A 20,034-nucleotide genomic window follows, 5' to 3' on the forward strand; every position below is an offset into this window, starting at 1 on the left:
CAGGGCTGGCTGCAACAGCCGCTGCTCTGGCGGTCCCAGGAAGCTGGCCCCGGGGACTGCCCAAGCAGCGGTTGATGCGGTTGGCCCTGGGGACTGCCTGAGCAGCGGTCCCGGGGGCAGCGGGAGCAACCATAGCTTGGTGGCTCCCAGCAGCGGTCCCGGGGCAGCGGCTGGACCCAGGGTTTCCTCCCAGCGTCGGCCTGAGCGGCCACTGGCCCCCAGGGTTCCTCCTGCAGCACCGGCCGGAGCACTTGCTGGTCCCCCAGGGCTCCCCGCCCCCCCGGAGCATCTGGAGCAATGAGCCCCCCAGAGCTTCCCCCTCTCCCCTGGCAGCTGGTGTCGTGGGTCCTCCAGGACACCCCCCCCCCCACTGATACTGTGCCCCCACCCTAAGATTCAGTCAGGGGTATTTATGGTATAAGTCGTGGAGAGGTCATGGGGCCATGATTTTTTGCTTCTTGCCTGTGACTTGTCCATGACTTTTACTAAAAATATCTGTCATTAAATCATAGCCTTAATCATGGCCAACTCCAGAATGTTCCTCCTCCTCTGTACTTCCCAATTATTTCTACAGCATAATGCCCTTACAGCCTTCCTGCATATCCTCTGAGCCTCTCCCAGGTCCTGCTATTTTGGGGATAACATACAACAGTGTGGACATTTCCAAGAGAAGAACAGTAGGGAAAGAAACCATGAATCATTTTGACATGTTTTGTCTAAACTGATCATACACAGGGACTCCTTACAAAACTTTTACACATGGTAATCCCCTACCCCAAACTATTGGGATGCAGTCTGATTGCTGTTGCTGAATAAGCAGCCTTCATGGAGAGAGTACTGTAGGAAAGGAGAGAAGTAGTCTATTCTTTCTGTTTATTTTCCAGACAACACATTTGAGGTAAAGTTGCTGAAGAACAGCTCAGGCCTGGGGTTCAGTTTTTGTCGTGAAGACAACCTTACTCCGGAGCAATTGGGCTCAAGCATAGTGAGGGTTAAAAAGCTCTTCCCAGGGCAGCCTGCAGCTGAAAGTGGGCGGATTGAAGTTGGGGATGTCATCCTGAAAGTGAACGGGGCTTCATTAAAAGGACTATCCCAGCAGGTTAGAACTCTCTCTATTGTCTTACTTGTCAGTAGTAACTATCTTGCAAGTGGGACCTGTGTCTAATACAAAATTAACTGTACCTGTAGGAGGTCATCTCAGCACTCAGAGGAACATCCCCAGAAGTCTCTCTCCTCCTTTGCAGGCCACCACCCGGTATACTACCAGAAATTGATCCTTCTCTGTTGGTAAGACCTATGGCATATGATGTTTTAGTTTTGTCTTCATTAAGTTTTGCTTATTCAGAATACATTGGTTGCACATGTAAATGAAAAATAAAGAGAGGTGGCAGGGGAATAGAGGATCATACAAATGTGTTTGCTGTGTTACCTCACAAGATAGAAACACAGCCTATTTCATAGAAATAAGAAAAAATACAAGGCTCTTGTATATTTACAATAGTACAATTTTAAAAAAAAACTCCTAAATGGCTTAAAATACTATAACTACACTTTCCTTGGTAGTGTTGATTGTTAGTTTGAAGTTGGCTTCACCTAGGGTTACATTTTCGGTGAAATGTGTGGTGAATTAGTCATGAAACTGCCATTTAATAACAACAGTTATTTATAGTTTAGTTTTGCTGTACATCAAGTTGGAAAAAACTCAGCCCTGTTTTCTGAGTTAAAATACATGATCCCAAAGAGGATTTGTAAAAGTGCTCCATCAAATCAGTCCAAAGAGCACAATGCCATTTTAGAATATTTTAGTGTTGATGGAAACTAGACTATATATACTGCAGCAGAAAAAAAATGGAACTCCATGGTGGAGAAGTCCACATTAGTAGAGTAACTTTCAGTAATAAAGAACAATTGAAAAATTATTGGGAAGGAGTCTTCAAATCAAGTCACTTCATTGTTGTTTACGAGATAAAAACTGTTCTTACATGACAATAGAAACAGATTTGTATCCTGTGTGTGGACATCTAAACACAAATTTAAACAAAGGGCAAGAGGAACAAAGGAGAAAATTAAGTAACGAAAAGCGGTTGATGGTGTTCGGGATGGGTGAGTACCTGAACACAGAGGTTTCCCACGGGATGAATAAATGGAACTGTCAAAGCTTCCATACTCATCACTGATTGGTACATCACCTTTATGGGAGTGTGATTACACAGTTCTTCGGGAAATGGTACTGGAGCCAAATGTTTTGGGGACAGATCCTCAGCTGGTGTAACTTGTCATAGGCCCATTGACCATTTATACTAAGTGAGGATCTGCCTCTCAGTGCCTACCGGCAGTTTCAGTTTCTTAGAGAGCTGAGCACCCACAACTCCCATTTTAATTAGCACTTTTGAAATTTCCTAGATACACATTTGAAAATTACACGTTATGTTACAGAAAATAAGTTAAATTTACCCTGAACTCTATGGAGTTATACCAGGGCTGAGTTTGGTCCACTGTGCTGACTTCTGAAGTAAATAGAATGAACCTTTGATTAAACATGTTTGATTATTTCTGCATTCTTTACGCATCTTCTGCCAAGCCTAAAATGAATAAATGACCATTAGAGCCAGAGTCTGATTTCTTAAACATCACATTTGTTGCAGACTCCCATAAATTCCCCACAACAAATATTTCCAGACATCAGCACAGAAACTTCTGGGGCGTCAAATGGAGATCAAGGTGACAGCTCAGATGAAAATGAAGTGACTGATAAGAGCAAGAAGCGATTAAAATCCCCTTCCAGGAGAGACAGCTACAGTGACAGCAGTGGGAGTGGCGAAGAAGAGGTAGTGGTCACGCCAACACAGATAGCAAGCCCTGGCTGGAATTCTGCCCTGTATCAGACGCTAGACAAAATGATGGCACCACCATACACTCAGTATGAAACTCCTTGTAGCCAGGAAGAAGCAATTCGTACCATCTACTACTCTGCTCATGAGACTCCCAGCAAGCCAGAGTTTGAGGACAGGTATGATTGTAAATATTACTTATTTTGCAAAAATAAATACTCAGATTTTGCAAACCTAGAACAGTCAAAAGGGTGGAATTTTTCTGCAAAGATGGATGATAAGGCCTACTAATAAAAATTCAAGACTTTGTCCAGATAAAGTGTAGTCATTTTAACACCAAAGACTTGTGTTGATTTGGGAGTGAGGGATGGTACAATTTGACCCCTGTATCAAGTTTGTAAATGTCTGCAGAAATATCAGAGTTCACACATGAATACCTGTGAAGTGAAACATTGTATGTTTGCAGAGCTCTAACGATGTAAGCAACAAAGTCTGGCTCAAATATTCCAAACCATTCAAACTCTTGTTTCCCTGTCTTCTCACAGTAATCCTCCATCTCCTCTACCACTGGACTTGCCACCAATACCAAGCTGTAGAACTGTTACTGAGATTGCAACCCCTGGTTTAATGGATGATGCCTACATCAGTACCATCTCGGAGCTAGTTCCACAAAGAGAGAAGATAACATCACTGCTCAACCAGTTTGAGAAACATGCTGATGAATATGAACCAGTAATTACTTTCTCTCTCTGCGCTATAAATGTGTTAAAGAGTGTGTCTCTTGGGGTTTTATTTAGCCATGGGTTTGGCTGTAACAAAATGCATCCTATTTATATTGACTTAAAATTAGGGTAATTGTTCTATCTTCTAATTTAAATTTATAGTTAACTGAGGATGTGTTTTGCAAAAGGCTCTCATACAATCTGCTAATAGGAGGTGGCCTGGCCATTTGTGACAATAGGACTGGCAGCACTGTTAAGACAGTGTCCCAAGATGTGTTATAAATGAGGCACTTGAGAGATTCAAATATCTTACTTACTCTTTGAAATAAAAAACGTGTTTTTTTTCAAATCAGACTCTAAAGCTGTGCAGCCTGCATAATTGCCTGTGCATACGTACAATTTGGGTAGTTAAATGCTCCATTGCCCTGTGCATATTATGGATGGACACACAGGTGCACACATATTTCTTATGTACAGTTTTAATCCATATTTTGAAGATTTGGCACTGTGTGTAACTATGTAGGGACAATGTTCTGAGGCTAAGCTTCTTACCTGTCAATATATTTTCCCCATTGTTACCCTCGGACTGGTTGGGGCCCTTATGATCCAATCCATTTCCTCTGTTTTACGTCTGTCCATCCCCCCAGATACTCCTCTTTCGGCCTCAGAAGCAATGCATCAAACCCTTCTGAGAACCTTCTGACATCGCTGCTTCACATCCCAGAGGACGGTGTTGTGCAGCTCAAAGCACCTCCGTCTCTCTCGCTCCCTGTCAAGTCACAGAGTAAAAAAACTGCTGAAAATAGAGACCAGGTCTTTCTCTCTGCATCCCAGAGCACTATGCATTACAAAGGGCTAGCCTACACACGCATGTTACAGGGGATGGAAGGGGGGGTGATTTCTACAGCGTACTGGGACCCTGCTAGCACACATCAGAAGTTCCCTAATGCATATTCATATAACCAGTACTATGTTAACGCACAGTAGGGAACTTTTACTGTATGTTAGCAGGGTCTATGTGGGCCAGTTGGTGCACAAAACATTGGTGCACCTTAGAAATCATACCCCTCTTGTGCACATTGCTGCACCATTTAGACAAGCCTATCAGTGCAATTCTCTAGTGTTTAAAAGTCAACGCTAAATTCACCGTTCACAAATGCATCATCACACTATTAATCTCTTCTTTTGATCTTTTCTTCTTGTTCTGTTAATTTCTGTGCAAGTAAAGCAGAATCATAAACATAGAACATAAAATGCATGTAAACTACAAATGTATAATATAAAAGGCATGCATGTGTGTAATACCAAGATATACAATACAGTACTCCAGCTTAGTAATGGAAACCTGAAATTTTATCCTTTTGTAGGAGAGCACCTTCATCTCCCGTGCCCAGTTTTATTCTAGTTGCTGTACTCCAGGGGTGGGCAAAATACAGGCCATGGGACGAATTTGGCCCATCTAACATTTTTGTCCAGCCCGCCGGGCTCTTTGGCTGCCCACTCGTGATATCTGGGCCACTAAAAGTCCCGTGGTGCAGTGGGGTGCTCAGGCGGGCTGCCTGCCTGCCATGGTCCCACGCTGCTCCCGGAAGTGGCTGGCTGCTGCTGGCATGTCTCTGCGTACCCCCGGAAACTAGGGCTGACGAGGGGGTGGGAAGCAGGTACAAATTACCGGGGCCCAGCGGTCTGGAAGGGGGCCCGGCTTCGTCGGCCCAGTTTAGCCGGTCCGCCCTTGCTGGGGGGCCTGAAAAAAATTTTTCACCAGGGCCCAAACCCACTCACGGCGACCCTGCTGGAAACCAGCCAATTGGAGCTTCAGGGGCATTGCTCGCGGATGGGGGCAGCGCACGGAGACCCGTTGTCCCCTTCCCTCAAGGGGCACACAAAAGAGATGTGCCAGCCGGAGCCGCTTCCAGGAGTGGCGTGGGGCCACAGCATGCAGGCAGCCTGCCTGAACCCTGCTGCGCCATTGGCCAGGAGCCACTTGTGGTAAGCCCCTCCTGGCCAGAGCCTGCACCTTGCACCCCCTCCTGCACACCAATCCTCTGCCCCAGGTCAGAATCCCCTCCTGCACCCAAACTCCCTCCCAACTCTCACACCTCCTCCTTCACCCCAATCCTCTGCCCCAGGTCAGAATCCCCTCCTGCACCCAAACTCCCTCCCAGACCCTGCACCCTCTCCTACACCCCAAACCCACCCCCAGCCCAGAGCCCCCTCCTGCACCAAACTCCCTCCCAGACCCTGTACCCTCTCCATTAATATAGTAGAAATGTGCGGCCTATGACAACTTACCAAAATTTGTGGAGTGGCCTCCATGCAAAAATTATTGCCCACCCCGACGTATTCAGTATGGCCCTGATCCTGCAAGGATGTTATGCCCCTGCTTCACTTTATGTGCATGAGTAGTCCCATGGATTTCAATACATAAACCTCAGTACAGATGTGTTTGCAGGATTAGAACCTATATTTGATTGAAGTAAATTGGTTAATAAAGTGTGTTTTCTTAAACAGTTTTAATCGCAGCAGCTCATTCGGATGACCATACGTTTCATACAGTATACACTGTATATCCACATTCCAGACCATTGTTTATTTAACACACTGTTTTTCCCATAGGAGGTGGAACTCCATGTTACCATGACTAAATCAGAAAAAGGTAGCCTGGGCTTCACAGTGACCAAAGGCAATGATAACATTGGTTGTTACATTCATGACGTTATTCAGGATCCTGCCAAAAGTGATGGGAGGCTACGACCAGGAGACCGGCTTATCAAGGTGAGATGTGTAAAATTTCTTAGTGAAACCCAACTCAAGATTAAGGGATTTGTGTGATCGTTGAGAGGAAACAAACTAATTTTGGACCAGAAAAATAGGAATTCTGGATTCTGTGGTGTGCTCAGTCAAATGTGTGGATGAGAAGCAGACAACTAAAGGCGTGTATTGCAATTCATAATATGACAGTTGTTGAACCAACTTAAATATAAGTATAAAATAAAACACATGGAAGATGACTGACGCATGTTCACTAAACCTTTTGCTGTTAACATCTGTGTAATCCTTCCAGACAGAAAAATAGTAGATAGGGTTGGGCTCAGTATATATGATCTTTTAGGTTACAGTTAGGGGTTCCTTTCAAAATACTCATAGACTTTAAGGTCAGAAGGGACCATCATGATCATCTGGTGTCAGAGAGGAACTGTTCAGGTAAGCTTGGATAAATTTTCTTGTCACACTCCTTCCAGTAAACAGAACATAAAAAAAGTCTATTAATACAGCTACACTGAAGCAAATGCTAACATTGTAAAGTGTTGTGGAACAAGAATGCGCTTAATTACGTTCTTAGGCCCACATCCTGCAAAGATTTACACGTGCACTTAGTAATTCCACTGAAGTCAATGGGACCACTCAGAGTACATAGAGTTTAGCATGCATGGCAGTCTTTGCTAGATCAGGGCATTAAATCCTGTGGAATAACCTTTAAACTTAGGTAAGTAATAAAATCATAAACCAGTGTGGATTAGGGACTGAATCTGGTTTTCAGGCCATGGCTTGCAAAAAGCTTATTCTTCCATTTTATGGAAACTGGTATATATTAAATCTTGTTTGTAATTTATTTACTACTTTAACATTGGTAGTTCAGGATTTGTTTCTTTACTACTACCATTTCCATTAAATGTGTTTGTTCGTGGAAATGGATAACCTCATAGATTGCAGTTGCTGTCATTTACAACATTTATATTTTGTCATTTAATATGAAATACAAATAACAGGGACTTGAGCTGAATTTTCTTGGTGTCATTGGCTGTTTTAATTGCAACCATAATGAGGATTTTTCTGTTGCTGTTCTCTTCACAGGTTAATGACATGGATGTCACTAACATGAGTCACACAGATGCAGTCAATTTTCTCCGAGCTGCACCAAAGACTGTCAGATTAGTGGTTGGACGGGTTCTGGAGTTACCAAAGATTCCAGTGTTGCCTCATTTGCTGCCTGATATTACATTAATGTGCCATAAAGAAGAGCTGGGTAATAAAAAATTGTATGGCTGTTTGCCCTTGTGTGAAAACTCACACATAACTACTAAAAGAAAAAATTGAGGATTTTTTTCTTCTGCACAGGTCTGTCTATATCAGGAGGTCATGACAGCTTTTACCAGGTGGTGTATATTAGTGATATAAAGCCAAGGTCAGTTGCTGCCAACGAGGAAAGTCTCCGTACATTGGATATCATCCATTATATTAATGGAGTCAGCACACAGGGAATGACTCTGAAAGAAGCCAAAAGAGCCCTGGAAATGTCACTTCCTAAAGTGGTGCTGAAAGCTACAAGGTATCATCTGGAAGCTAATTCCGGCATGTGATTTTTAACTGACATAGTTGTAACTGTGTCTACTTAAATGCATTTTCCTGGCACAATAGCTAATCAATTGGAGTGATAATGGCTATTTTTAAAAGGCCTGATCCTTCAGGGTGCTCTGTCGTCTCAATTCCGTTGGCTTAATGGAGTTGAGAATGCTCGGTATCTCATCAGATGGGGCTCATAGTGAGGATAAAACTGTCCAACTGCAGATTGCACCGTACGAGGCATTCTCAGACTAAATTTGATATATGCCCAGCTTGTGTGTGGGCATTATGTAATAAGCAGGGTAGGACATGTATATAATAAGTAAGACTACAATTATGTCATGGAGGTCATGGAAGTCACGGAATCCACTGTGATCCCCCACTCCCCATTTTGTCACAATTATTTTTAGTAAAAGTCACAAACAGGTCACAGGCTTTCGTGAATTTCTGTTTATGGCTCGTGACCTGTCCGTGACTTACTAAAAATAACCGTGACAAAATCTTAGCCTTAGTAATAAGTTAAGTGGATCAAAGTGCCTTTTAAAAAAAAAACCTAATTGTTTTGGAAAAAGTTGTCAAATTTGTCAATGTTTTTCATTTTTTTCCCAAAGTTGTACCAACTGGAGTGAGCCTCCCAGCCCAGACAGACAGACTTGCACTAGCACGGCTCAAGCTAGCGTGTTATAAATAGCTGCATTTTGGGCTGGATCTCGGATTCTCAAGTCTAGGGGGTCTGGTGGGCTTGAAAGCCTGAGCCACCACATCCACACTGCTATTTTTAATGCACTAATTCAAGCCCTGCTTGCACAAGTTGGTCTACCTGGGTTGTTAGGCTCATTCCCAGCTGCAGTGTAGAGATACACACAGAGTACTGAAATTGCAGATGAAGATTGACCTAGTTCAGGGGTGTTCCAGCCACACCTTTCCCCTACTACATCAGCAGCCGGGAGGAGGAGTGGTGTAAGAGATCACACATTGGCTCTGTGCCTCCCTAGGTTTATGTTTGTGCACTGGAGCAAACCCTCCCTGGCACAGCAAACCTGGCTGTAGGCTCAGATTATGCTACATGGGTGGCACAGAGCAGCTGCATCCTTGATCCTTTAATTTCAGAACTCTTTACTAGCAATAATTTAATCCTTGGAATAATCCTGTGAAGAGGTGGCTATATCGGTATTGCTATCCCTACTTTACAGATGGGGCAACTGAGGTAGAGAAATTACCAAGTTTCCACTACTTTTGTGTGCCTAACTTTCAGGCACCTAAAGCTTGATTTTCTGAGGAGCTGCAGGAACTGAGGAGTTCTAAGGTTTAAGCCCTAGGCTCAGACCACTAGGTTGCACCTGTCTACACTAGATCGCGCCTAGCCCGGTGAAGTTTTCTCCCTCTTCTGAAAGTAGATATGAACCAGGATATTATCTGGTGAATACCTTTCTATTATTGGGATATTGAATATTCTTGGTACCTTATTCCAAATCTCTCCAAGGAAAATGTGATTGACATAGTTAAGGCCTAATAGTCAATAGGAGATTGCCCTCATATAGATACTTACATATGGTTCCTTTTCACAAATCAAAAATATAGTGTGTTTCTTCTTATCGTAGAGATGGTCACCCTTTGGTTCCAAAGTCCAGAGGCTCTGTTAGCTCAAGTCCAAAGTTAATGAAAGCTAATGGTAAGGATCTCTTAGTTACCTACTGCAAATGAGTTTCTTTCTATCAATGACAACCAAAGTGTGATATCTTTCTTTTGCCTATAAAAGCCTGTCATAAATAAGATAAGATATTATTTTAAATAAGATTTGCCAAACTTCTGCAACAAATTTAAGAAGCCACTTTACATAAGGACATGGATAAGAGAGTACAGAATTTCACAAATTCAGAGAAATAGAATAAAACCATTTAAACATAATGGAGTGTTCTGTACTCAGCTTTAGAAAATTATTGGATTTTGTGATAAATTGGCATTGTTACATACAACACAAACAATTTGGTGCTTCCTGTGGTATGGTTTACATATCACTTTGCCTAAGGAGGAAAGTTGAATCAGTTTCTGCTTTCCTTTATTCCTTTGTTAGTCTTGTGTTTTTAATTTCATATCCTTGTTACGTTTTTTATAGTCTTCTAGGCTACCAAAGGTCTCCATTTAATTGATGGGGAAATTTTGATAATACCTGAACACACTTTGTTTACTAAAAGAATTATACTCAAAATCTTCTTACTATGTTTCACATAATACAAGATAACTATTTCTGTTATTCACAAATCAGCTCAGAATGCGCACACAATTCCGTGCAGATGTTTCTGATCAGGCAGTGAATAAGAACACAGCTCTTGTACCCACTGAAAAATATATAGTGTGATATTAAATTTTGTAATGGTCAAATAACACTTTCCACAGTATTTTCATTTATTTGTTAATATCCAAAGTGTGTTTGGAGCTGTTCTAGCTGCAAAGTGTTACTCTAGTGTGACATAAGAATTGTCAGACTGGGTCAGACCATTGGTCCATTGAGCCTTGTATCCAGTCTCCAACATTGTCCCATAACAGAGCTTCGGGGAATCTATAGAATAGGGCAGTTGGAGTGATCCTATCTTCTGGCCGTCAAAGGTTTAGCGTCACCCTGAACATGAGGTTACATCCCTGTTAATGAATGCCCATTTAAAGAGAAAAGAGAAGTTAATATCTTGCACAGGATTTTTGTTCTTTCATATCCCCCATCTCTTGTCTAGACATTGTCTATTTAGAACTTGGTCCTGAAAACACTGCTACAAGCAGTCTCATTGACTTGGGTGTACGCTACGTCCAGAGATATGTGTTTGCAGGGATGTGCCCTTAGATTTTAAACTTTTCGGGGTGGGAGCTTTACAGTATTTCTCTAAAGTGACATGCTTGCATCTGGTGCCACATAATTCATATTGTATTGGTATTACTGTTTATCAACAATGGTCATTTTGGAGACTTGGTTTTTTATTATACCATTATCTTCTCTTATTTCTCCTAACTCTGCAAACATAATGTTATTTTAAAATAATGTCATTCAGATATGAGTGTGGTTAAGTACCCCACTGTTCTATGATTCAGTTAGTTTCAGTTATTCGTTTTAATAACTGTCAGCAGAAGGAAGTATATAACATTTCATAGCAAATGATAAATATTTTTCTTTACTGCCAAACAACTGTTTTTCATAATAACAACGAGGAAACTGGTGGCACCTTCAAGACTAACAGATTTATTTGGGCATAAACTTTCCTGGGTAAAAAACCCACCTCTTCAGATGCATGGAGTCTCCATGCATCTGAAGAGGTGGGTTTTTTACCCAGGAAAGCTTATGCCCAAATAAATCTGTTAGTCTTGAAGGTGCCACCAGATTCCTCGTTGTTTTTGTGGATACAGACTAACATGGCTACCCCTCTGATACTTTTTTTCATGTGATCACTACAAACATGTTGTTATTTAAAAGGTTATTGATTTGTTCTTTTTTGTTTAGGCCATCCCCATGGAGATCACTATGGCAAAACAGAAACAGCACCTGATATTTATGTCCCCAAGGTAAATAAAATGAAGCAACCATATTTAACGCGGCTGCTTTATTTTCCTTTATTCGGTTCTGATAAAATAGGTGCGTGTAATCCCATTGGTAGGAATTTTCATTAACTAGAGAAAAAGATACAATCAATAGCCAACCCCAGCTAAGGCAAAATTTCTATATCTTAAACTCTGCAGTTACAGCGCTGTCCATTGATCTGAATCAATAAGTGCAAAAGTTTTTGGAATTATTTTTCCAGTGTTCAGAACTTCATTTAAGGAAAGAAGACTGGTCTTGTGGCTAAGGCACAGACAGGGCTGTAACTCAGAAATCTGGATTCTGTTCCTACTGCCTCACAGTGCTTGTATGTTACATTGGCCAAGTAATTTAATCTCTCTCTGCTTCCATTTTCTCTTCTGAGAAATGAAGGTCATGCTCACCTCCCTCACAGAGGTACAAGTGATGTGAAGCTAAGATCATTAATGTTTGAGAGTGTTGGATAGAGGACACAATATAAATGCAAAGTATTCTATCTCTCACAGTTATTTCTTAGGCTCTGTCTACACTACATTACACTACACTACAGCTTTTAGTGACATGGTTGTGTCGCCACAGCCGTGCCGCTAAAAGTCATGCAGTGTAGCCACTGTTTGTCGGCTCTCCTGCAGACAAAAAACTCCCACCCCCAATGAGCAAGGTTAGCTTTGTCGCGCCGTTCGCACTAGCACTTGTCGTGCAAAACTTCTGTCTTTCGGGGAGGAGGGGCGTTAACAGATCTGAGAGACAAATGTTTTGTGGTTCAATTGCCAGTGTAATATAGACTCAGTGTGAGAGACAAGAAGAGGAAAGTAATTGCAGCAACACTGCTCTCTTGGTAGGTTGTTCCACAATCTAATAGATCTCCACTGTCAGGAAGTTCCCCTTACATTCTGGCTTAATTTTTGTTTTTCTTAGTTTTGTTTGTAAGTTATAGTGCAGTTACATTGCCAATTTAAAAAAATGTCAAGCATAAGTTACCGCTAAGATTAAATCATGTTTTCTTAATTGAGTAGGAGGCATGAAAAGGCTGCATTTCTGTGTCTGCCTCCTGAATAGTACCCTGTGCTTTGTTAGAATGGGCTGCTATTAGAGGAACAAACAACAAGCCATTAAAAAAGAAAACTAACTCATGCTACTTTTTGTTTTGTTAGGTTAATGGGGAAAGCATGACAGGAGTTTCTCATGCAAATGCAGTAAGCAGCATTCATCAGGCAAAAGGGCTAATGAACTTCACTGATTCTACAAACATGCCCTCCAGTGGTTTTACAAATCGGATATCGGATTTTTCCAAGAATAGTGATCACTCAGGTAAGGAGGAGAGATTTGAACATCTGTGTACTCCTCAGTTCAAGAGTACAAGAGAGAGGAGGCAACAGAGATTTCAAAATAAAAGCCAATTTTAACTTCTTGAATATCTTAAACTTGAAATTCATTTCTATAATGTGTTTTTTGGGTCCTGTATTCTCTCCTACACATGTTATTTACCAATATAAAGAGAAGTGGAGTAATGGGATCAGAGTTTGAACTCTGTAGCATAGTCAAGGAAGGAGAGTCACAATAATTATTAGTATTAGTATCTTAAAGAATATATAGACTATCTGCTTGATGGAATGCCCCATTTTTGTCATTCACTTCCTTTATGAGAATTAATCTTTTTATATTTCTTTCCCCCATGTTGTTTGTTTTATTGTTCTAGAAACTGAGATACTGGAGGATGACTATTATGATGAGGATGACCACAATGACGTTGTCCAGTATCTGTTGAACGTTGTAGACGAGGAAGCCCAGAACCTCTTAAATCGCAATAATGCAACCACAGGTGACCATCTGCCAGGTACCATAAGCCATCAAAAAGCTAATCCCAGGAAATGAACACTGAATGGGCTATTGGTTAGCTAACAGAAAGTGGTGGAATGGAAGTAGCTTGCAAACTGAATTTTTCCAAGAGAGGTTAAAGGGACGGTGCGTCTAATAAGGGGATCTTTTTGTGAAGTCCAGATTTCGTAAATCTGATCTTTATTTTAAATATTTTTGGGGTACTCATTACTTTGAAATTGTTTGTGGGTAGAACTGATGATGATTAAATGACTTGGTTTGCAGGTGCAGTCAGGCACCCAAATTACATCCCTGATGGTTACAAAATTGTGACTGCAATTTTTGAAAAATATAAAATATTTTTTTCTTTGCAAATCTGCTCCTTTAATTTTCAGCCAGTGTTGTAGTTTCCTTTCTTCCTAGTGCTGCAAGAGTCAGTGCTCCCTTTTCAACACCTCTCCGTCTTTGCAACAGAATACTCACCGTCAACTGAAATGGGCATGATTTTGTGGAATAGTGGTTGCTAATTGCTCGTGTGAGGTATCACTGGGGGCTTGCACATAATTCAGTGAATTAAACCAAACTGGTATCTGCTACTGCGGTCACCAGATTTGAGACACCACTCACTCACTTAATCCTTGTCCTCTGCTCCTTCCTGAACTTGCTGGCCTATATTCATCTATTAGCATTCTGTTAAAACTACAGACTCAGAGCTTCCACTGGTGTAAATCTGTGTGGTTCCATTACTGCCAAAATTACACCCGCTGGGATCTGGCCCGTTGTATACAGCAGCACGGCTCGTGTGTTGAACCTGGGAGATGTAGCAGCAGTGACATAGCTAAAGTAGGTCAGATTTTATCCTGTACAATTTTATGATGGCTCATTAATACAGGGAGTAACTAGAATCCAGGTTTAGACCTACTCCTACTGTGAGTTAGGGTACGTCTACACTACCCGCCATATCGGTGGGTAGCGATTGATTTCTCGGGGATCGATATATCGCGTCTCATCTAGACGAGATATATCGATCCCCGAATGCAGTCCTGTCGACTCCGGAACTCCACCAGCGCAAACGGCGGTAGCGGAGTCGACAGGAGGAGCCGCAGACGTCGATCCCGTGCCGTGAGGACGAGAGGTAAATCGATCTAAGATACTTCGACTTCAGCTACGCTCTTCACGTAGCTGAAGTTGCGTATCTTAGATCGATTCCCCCACCACCACCCCAGTGTAGATCAGCCCTTAGATTCATGTTGCTGGGTTAAGAAATTGCCATTCTTTTGTAGTAGGTACATCAGCTCAATACTGATGCAAATAACCACGTAGTTAAACTACATTTAACCAACCCCAAATTTTGGTTCTGTGCTAAGAATGATGAAGTCCGCTGGCCTGGTTAATATTTATATTATGGCCCCTTTACACCACTCTGGCAGTAAAGGGAATTTAAACTGGGTGCCAGTGTAGTTTATGCCCACTTTAAGGCCTCTGTACACTGCCAAAGTGCTATAAAGGACCTTGGTTCAAATGAGAATCAGGCCTGTAAGCTACCGTTAGTCCTATGGTCTGCATTGACAGTAAAGAGTTGTTAAGAATGAATGTATGGCCAAGGACTCGTACCCTGAGAACCATTTTTTTTTCTGTTTTTTTAGCTGCAGGCACTACTTTTCTTTTTATAGTTGAATGAAAATATGAGCATTTTCACTTAATCTACCCATAACATCACCTCTCTATAGCTCTGTCTTCCAATGTATTTCTCCAGCAGGTTCTTTAGAGACCAATGGGAAGCTGGCAGAAGAAAAAGCTGAAGACACGGACTGTGATGGGTCATCTTTGCCTGAAGACTTTCCAGAGGTAAAATGAAAAGATGTTGGCAGTGTCTTTATTTGCCAGTTTCCTAGACTATTTACATCAACTTCTCATTCCCTCGATCACACTGAATTTGTGGAAATAATTCCATCAACATTTTAAATGTAACTGTCACTGCCATTTGATTGGCCTCCAGAAAACAGTGTTTATAAACCAAGAGTATGGAAATAGTTTTTGAAATACTGTACAATAATTAATCTGTGATAAATTAATCACACAAGAGAACAAACCAGAAAATTAACATTTGCTGTTCCTGGTAGGAAGCAATGAAAGCCAACAGTTTTTAAAAGTGTAATGATGATAAAATGCCAATACAATGCTATTTCATACATTGTAGCCTGAAAGCTCCCTGAGTTCATAGAAGGTTAGGAAAAATCAGAACATTTCAAATATTTTGCAGAGTATCTGTAAAGAGTCCAAATCTGAGGCTCCCTCTCCTTCACCTTTCTGCTCAGATAAACTAATGTTCACACACAAATTCTATACCCCCTTCACTCTACACTTCCCCATGTTGTCCTATGTTGCATCAGTCAGTAGACGTCCAGACTCCATAGCAAATGTATCCAGTTAATAGAATCCCCCTATCCAGTGCACACTCACTGTTTGTACTTCCTGCCCAGTTACAACTGTGACTCAACACCAGAACCCTTGATCTATAACATCTCTGTAGGGGAACAGGTATAGGCTGACTTGGCAAGGGATTGTCACTTGAGTTATGTGTTGAGCAGAGCCACAAGCAGATTTTCTGCCTAATCGAATTTCAACTCTGTGTTGTTTCAGAAGTGAGCATGCTGAACATTTGCCTATGTGTAGGACTAGAGCCAGGCTCCGTCCTAGTCTTCACTATAGTTATACTGGCGAACCCACCTAGTCTAGATGCAGCTTATATCACCAAAAATGTTTTCCCCAGTATAGCGTATACCAATTCTTAGGACAAAATAAGATGTACACACACTAGGGCTTTTGGCAAAAAAACCCAACCCCTAACCAACATTACTAGCACAGAGAGACTACAGCTGGAAGAAGAGCCAGGGGTGGGCTCTAGGGTGGGATATGATTTTACCTATCCGACTGCTTCACATTCCCCAGTGCAGAGGCTGAATGTTTGGGGGTTTTGTGGTTGAGTGGATTTCCTAGAAGAATAGAGATTGTCAATGCATAATGCTTTCAGTGTGGTACCCTGCACAAATATTTAATTTACTTGTTAACATTGTTTTAGTTTATAAGATAAAAGTATGATTGTTGTACAGTCCCCTTCCAACATAACTCACTATACTTTGAAATGCTTCCTTCACTAGCCGACACAAATAAATGGCTGTGAAGAACATTGTGAAGACAAAGTAGTGCCTGAAAGGTGAGATTTTTAAGTGGAATTTAAGAGAAATGTAATTTTTACAGCTCGGTGAAATAAGAGAAGATAAAGCACAAACTAACCACAAACCCTATCTGTCTGTTGACATGTTGATATAGGATGGCTTTGTGGTCCGTTCATGTTATCTGAGAGGTCATGATATTATTTAGTGCTATAGAACTTGATGTCAAGTGGGGGTGTTCAAGAACATCCGTCATGAATTATGAACAGTATAAATTTGCTGTAGGACTCTATTTTGCTATTCAACTACTGGAACATAATTAGGATGAAAAAGTATTTAGATCCGGACTTGCATAGTCCCCTAGTTGCCTCCACTCCTTCCTCTTTTCCCAAAACTTACTGATCCCAAAGGACAACTTTTCATCTGTAGATCGCTGGTTTGAATCCAGCCCAGGCCAGAAGTGTTTGAAAGTTGTTTCTTTCTGACAGTGATTTAACTGATGAATGAACAGACATTTCCAGGTGGGAATGTGTCCCCATCAATATCACCATCAAGACTGGCAGTAACTGCCACCTTCTTTAATCCAAAGTCCAGACAGGCTTATGGTGGTCCCTGCAAAACTAGATTGAGATGTCCTGCTCTGAGAATGTGAGGAATCTGCACTCTGGGTATTTTGTGGGGAAATGTTTTAGCTATTTAGGTTCTTATACAACAAGCAAAGGTTCCCCCTCTGTTCTTCTCCTGCTAGTCTTAAATGAGAGAATCTTCAGTCATGACTCAAGCATAATAAAGTAAAATATAACAAAGGCAGCTACACTGTGTTGCTATGAGTAAAACTTCAGAAAACTTAACTATTAATGGCAGTTTTTTCTCAAATACATTCAAAATTTAGTTTATTTTTGTATTGTCATTTTTGTCCTGCAAAGATACAGATCACACTAGAAAGTCATTGGTGTGTGTGAATGGGTGTATAACATGTCTGTACGTATGTTATAATTACATGTGTAACATGCGCGCGTGCGCGCACACACACACACACACATACATACATACATATAAGTTCCATGGGCAAACTTAATTCTGGCATTTCTCAATATTTGGGTGCTTGATGTTGCAACTTTTGTGCTCTTTAATGTAGCTTTTTGTATGTAGTCTGTGTGTTATAAATAATATGTCATTTAAATTTACTTCAGTAAGGTTAAAAAAATCGTTAGAAGCTAAGGCTTTTTTCTTCAAGGAACAACACTAACAATGGATCCAGAAAATATCCTTTTTGAGTTTCTCTCTTTTTAAGAGAGTTCCCTATATCTGTATTTTATCTAATATGATTCATAATCTCTATTTATTACATTAATAGCTATCATCATGGAATTAAACCTCTTATTTTGGTCGAATCTATTGAATACGTGAAATATTTATTTTTTTCTAAATGTGGTTTATAAATTTGATCTAAATTTAAGAATTCTGTACTTTTCTAAATGATCTCATATGTTGTAGGGTCTTTTGTTTACAGAAAATATTCATATTTAAAATTGAAATGTATTGTTCCATTAGGAAATGAGAAACCTTTAACGTTCTTTGCTTTTCTAGGTCACCTCAACAACCTCTTGTGGGACAAGCGGATGAAGATGAAATTACATGGGGAAGTGATGAACTCCCTATTGAATCAATAAATCAGGAACATCTGGCTAAAGGCAAGGACTTGAACAAATAAACAATCAATGGAAAATGAGGATTACAATAATGTAATCATGTCAGAAATGTATTTGAACATGTTCTGGATATTGTTAAGGGCCCAGTCCTGGAAAGAGCAGTCAATGGGAGATCAGGGTGCTCAAGAGCTCATAGGAGTGGATCATAATAATTCAAGCTTGCAAACCCTTTTTCACACAAGGGAGTAACCCTACTGATTCACTGAATGCTCGTCTGAGTGAGGGATTGCAGAATTGGGCCATAGTCAGAACTGCAGCCAATTTCTTCCATAATATCTATTTTATGAAAGCTGCAATGGCATATGGTGAAATGTGCAATTGGACTGAGATCCTATAGGCATCTATTGAGTAGTGACTCCACACCCTAAATACATGGCATTTTCCTCATTACTTCAGGCCTGATTTTGCCATCTTTACTGAAGTCAATGGACCTACTCCCAGAATAAGATACTGCGCAACACGAGTAAGGGTGGCAGAATTGGGTGTCTATCTTGAACATCTTGAATATGGTCAGGAGTATGTTCCATTACCTAAATTTATATTCACAAGTCATATTCAGACTTGTGTCTATAGCATCTGTGTTTCAAAGTGCTTTTTAACTTAGGAAAAATAAACTTGAACATAAACTATTCTGGTAAACTTTTTGTATGATTCAGTAGTCACAAGCTATTTTTAACTCTCATGTCAAGAAAACTTGGATTATTAATGAGTTGTGTGGTGTTTGAAAGAATAATGAAGGACACCTGCCTTTCTAAACCAAGATTTTTTTTTAAACTTTAATACAGTTAACACATCTTACGCTTTTACCATTACAATGCATTTTAAGATGACATTTTAAAGAAAAAACTGCAAGGTGTGAGCTTGCACTTTTAAATATAAAGTCTCTGGCTCAAGTGCAGAGTAATTGATCTTGCAAATTACAGTATGTCAAGAATCCATGCTAAGAATGCATTTGTTGATTATTTCAGTGTATTGACTGCAAGGAAATTAAAGATGAAAATTACTCATTCATGGTTTCTCAAATGTTGACATTTTTAATCATGAATTGATCTGTACTGTACACAGTTCTGGGAAAAATAGTGATAAAAGTTAGCAAGCATTACCAGTGAAGGGATAATGCTGGAAGGATTGTTTAAGTCATGGATCTCTTATGGGTTATCTTTTCTATAAAATATAATAAATATGTATATGAATAAGCAACTGACAACCTGAAAACTGGATGTGGTGGTACCTGGGAAATCTCTCATTTCATAGCACTCTACTGTAGCATGCTATAGGCTGTCCTTTCTGTTAGCCGTTTTATATATGCACATAAATCAATCTTCTTCTGCTGCTAGATTGCCCTTTAGTGACCAATGAAGAGCTCTCTGCGCTCCCAATTGTCAGAGTGCTTCCTTCAGGCAAATATACTGGAGCCAAACTGAAGTCAGTCATCCGAATGCTACGTGGACTACTGGAACAAGGAGTACCTTCGAAAGAGATTGAGGTAAACAAACACAGGCTATTTTCAGTCCTTTGTAAAACTCTTTTTAATATGAATCATGCAATGAAAATACTCTTCACTAGGGCAGTGTGAAGCAGGTAGAAACATAGGGCTTGATGCTGCATGGCTAAAGCAAAAGGGAGGAAAGGATACTTTTCCTCCCCTCTGTTTCAGTTCAACTACATTAACTAGACTGAGCTATATTGGCTTTAGATCCAGAAATGTGATTGAGACTTGCCCGTTTCTTCAAATCCATTAATAATAATAATTAATAATAAATAATAGTTTTTAAACCAGCACTTAAGCTGAAAGGACATGGAACATGTAATGACCTCTGCAAAATCCAGCTCTCCCGATGAAAACATGAATCTCTACTCTTGTTAAAG

General features: G+C 40.6%; 1 protein-coding gene across 4 annotated transcripts in view; it reads left to right on the forward strand.

Moving 5' to 3' along the window:
- PTPN13 (protein tyrosine phosphatase non-receptor type 13) overlaps positions 1-20,034 on the forward strand; it is a 211,006-nt gene that overhangs the window by 182,857 nt on the left and 8,115 nt on the right. For all 4 annotated transcript variants that reach the window (XM_039539642.1, XM_039539644.1, XM_039539645.1 and 1 more), the window contains 15 exons: positions 885-1,099; positions 1,189-1,287; positions 2,646-3,010; positions 3,377-3,563; positions 6,170-6,328; positions 7,409-7,580; positions 7,673-7,883; positions 9,499-9,569; positions 11,385-11,446; positions 12,614-12,770; positions 13,159-13,296; positions 15,034-15,125; positions 16,439-16,494; positions 18,044-18,147; positions 19,503-19,651. In XM_039539642.1, coding sequence (XP_039395576.1) covers positions 885-1,099; positions 1,189-1,287; positions 2,646-3,010; positions 3,377-3,563; positions 6,170-6,328; positions 7,409-7,580; positions 7,673-7,883; positions 9,499-9,569; positions 11,385-11,446; positions 12,614-12,770; positions 13,159-13,296; positions 15,034-15,125; positions 16,439-16,494; positions 18,044-18,147; positions 19,503-19,651 — 2,237 coding nt within the window. The remainder of the gene's footprint in view (positions 1-884; positions 1,100-1,188; positions 1,288-2,645; positions 3,011-3,376; positions 3,564-6,169; positions 6,329-7,408; positions 7,581-7,672; positions 7,884-9,498; positions 9,570-11,384; positions 11,447-12,613; positions 12,771-13,158; positions 13,297-15,033; positions 15,126-16,438; positions 16,495-18,043; positions 18,148-19,502; positions 19,652-20,034) is intronic.

This window comes from Mauremys reevesii, linkage group 5, assembly GCF_016161935.1.
Source record: "Mauremys reevesii isolate NIE-2019 linkage group 5, ASM1616193v1, whole genome shotgun sequence".
Classification (NCBI taxonomy): Eukaryota; Metazoa; Chordata; order Testudines; family Geoemydidae; genus Mauremys; species Mauremys reevesii.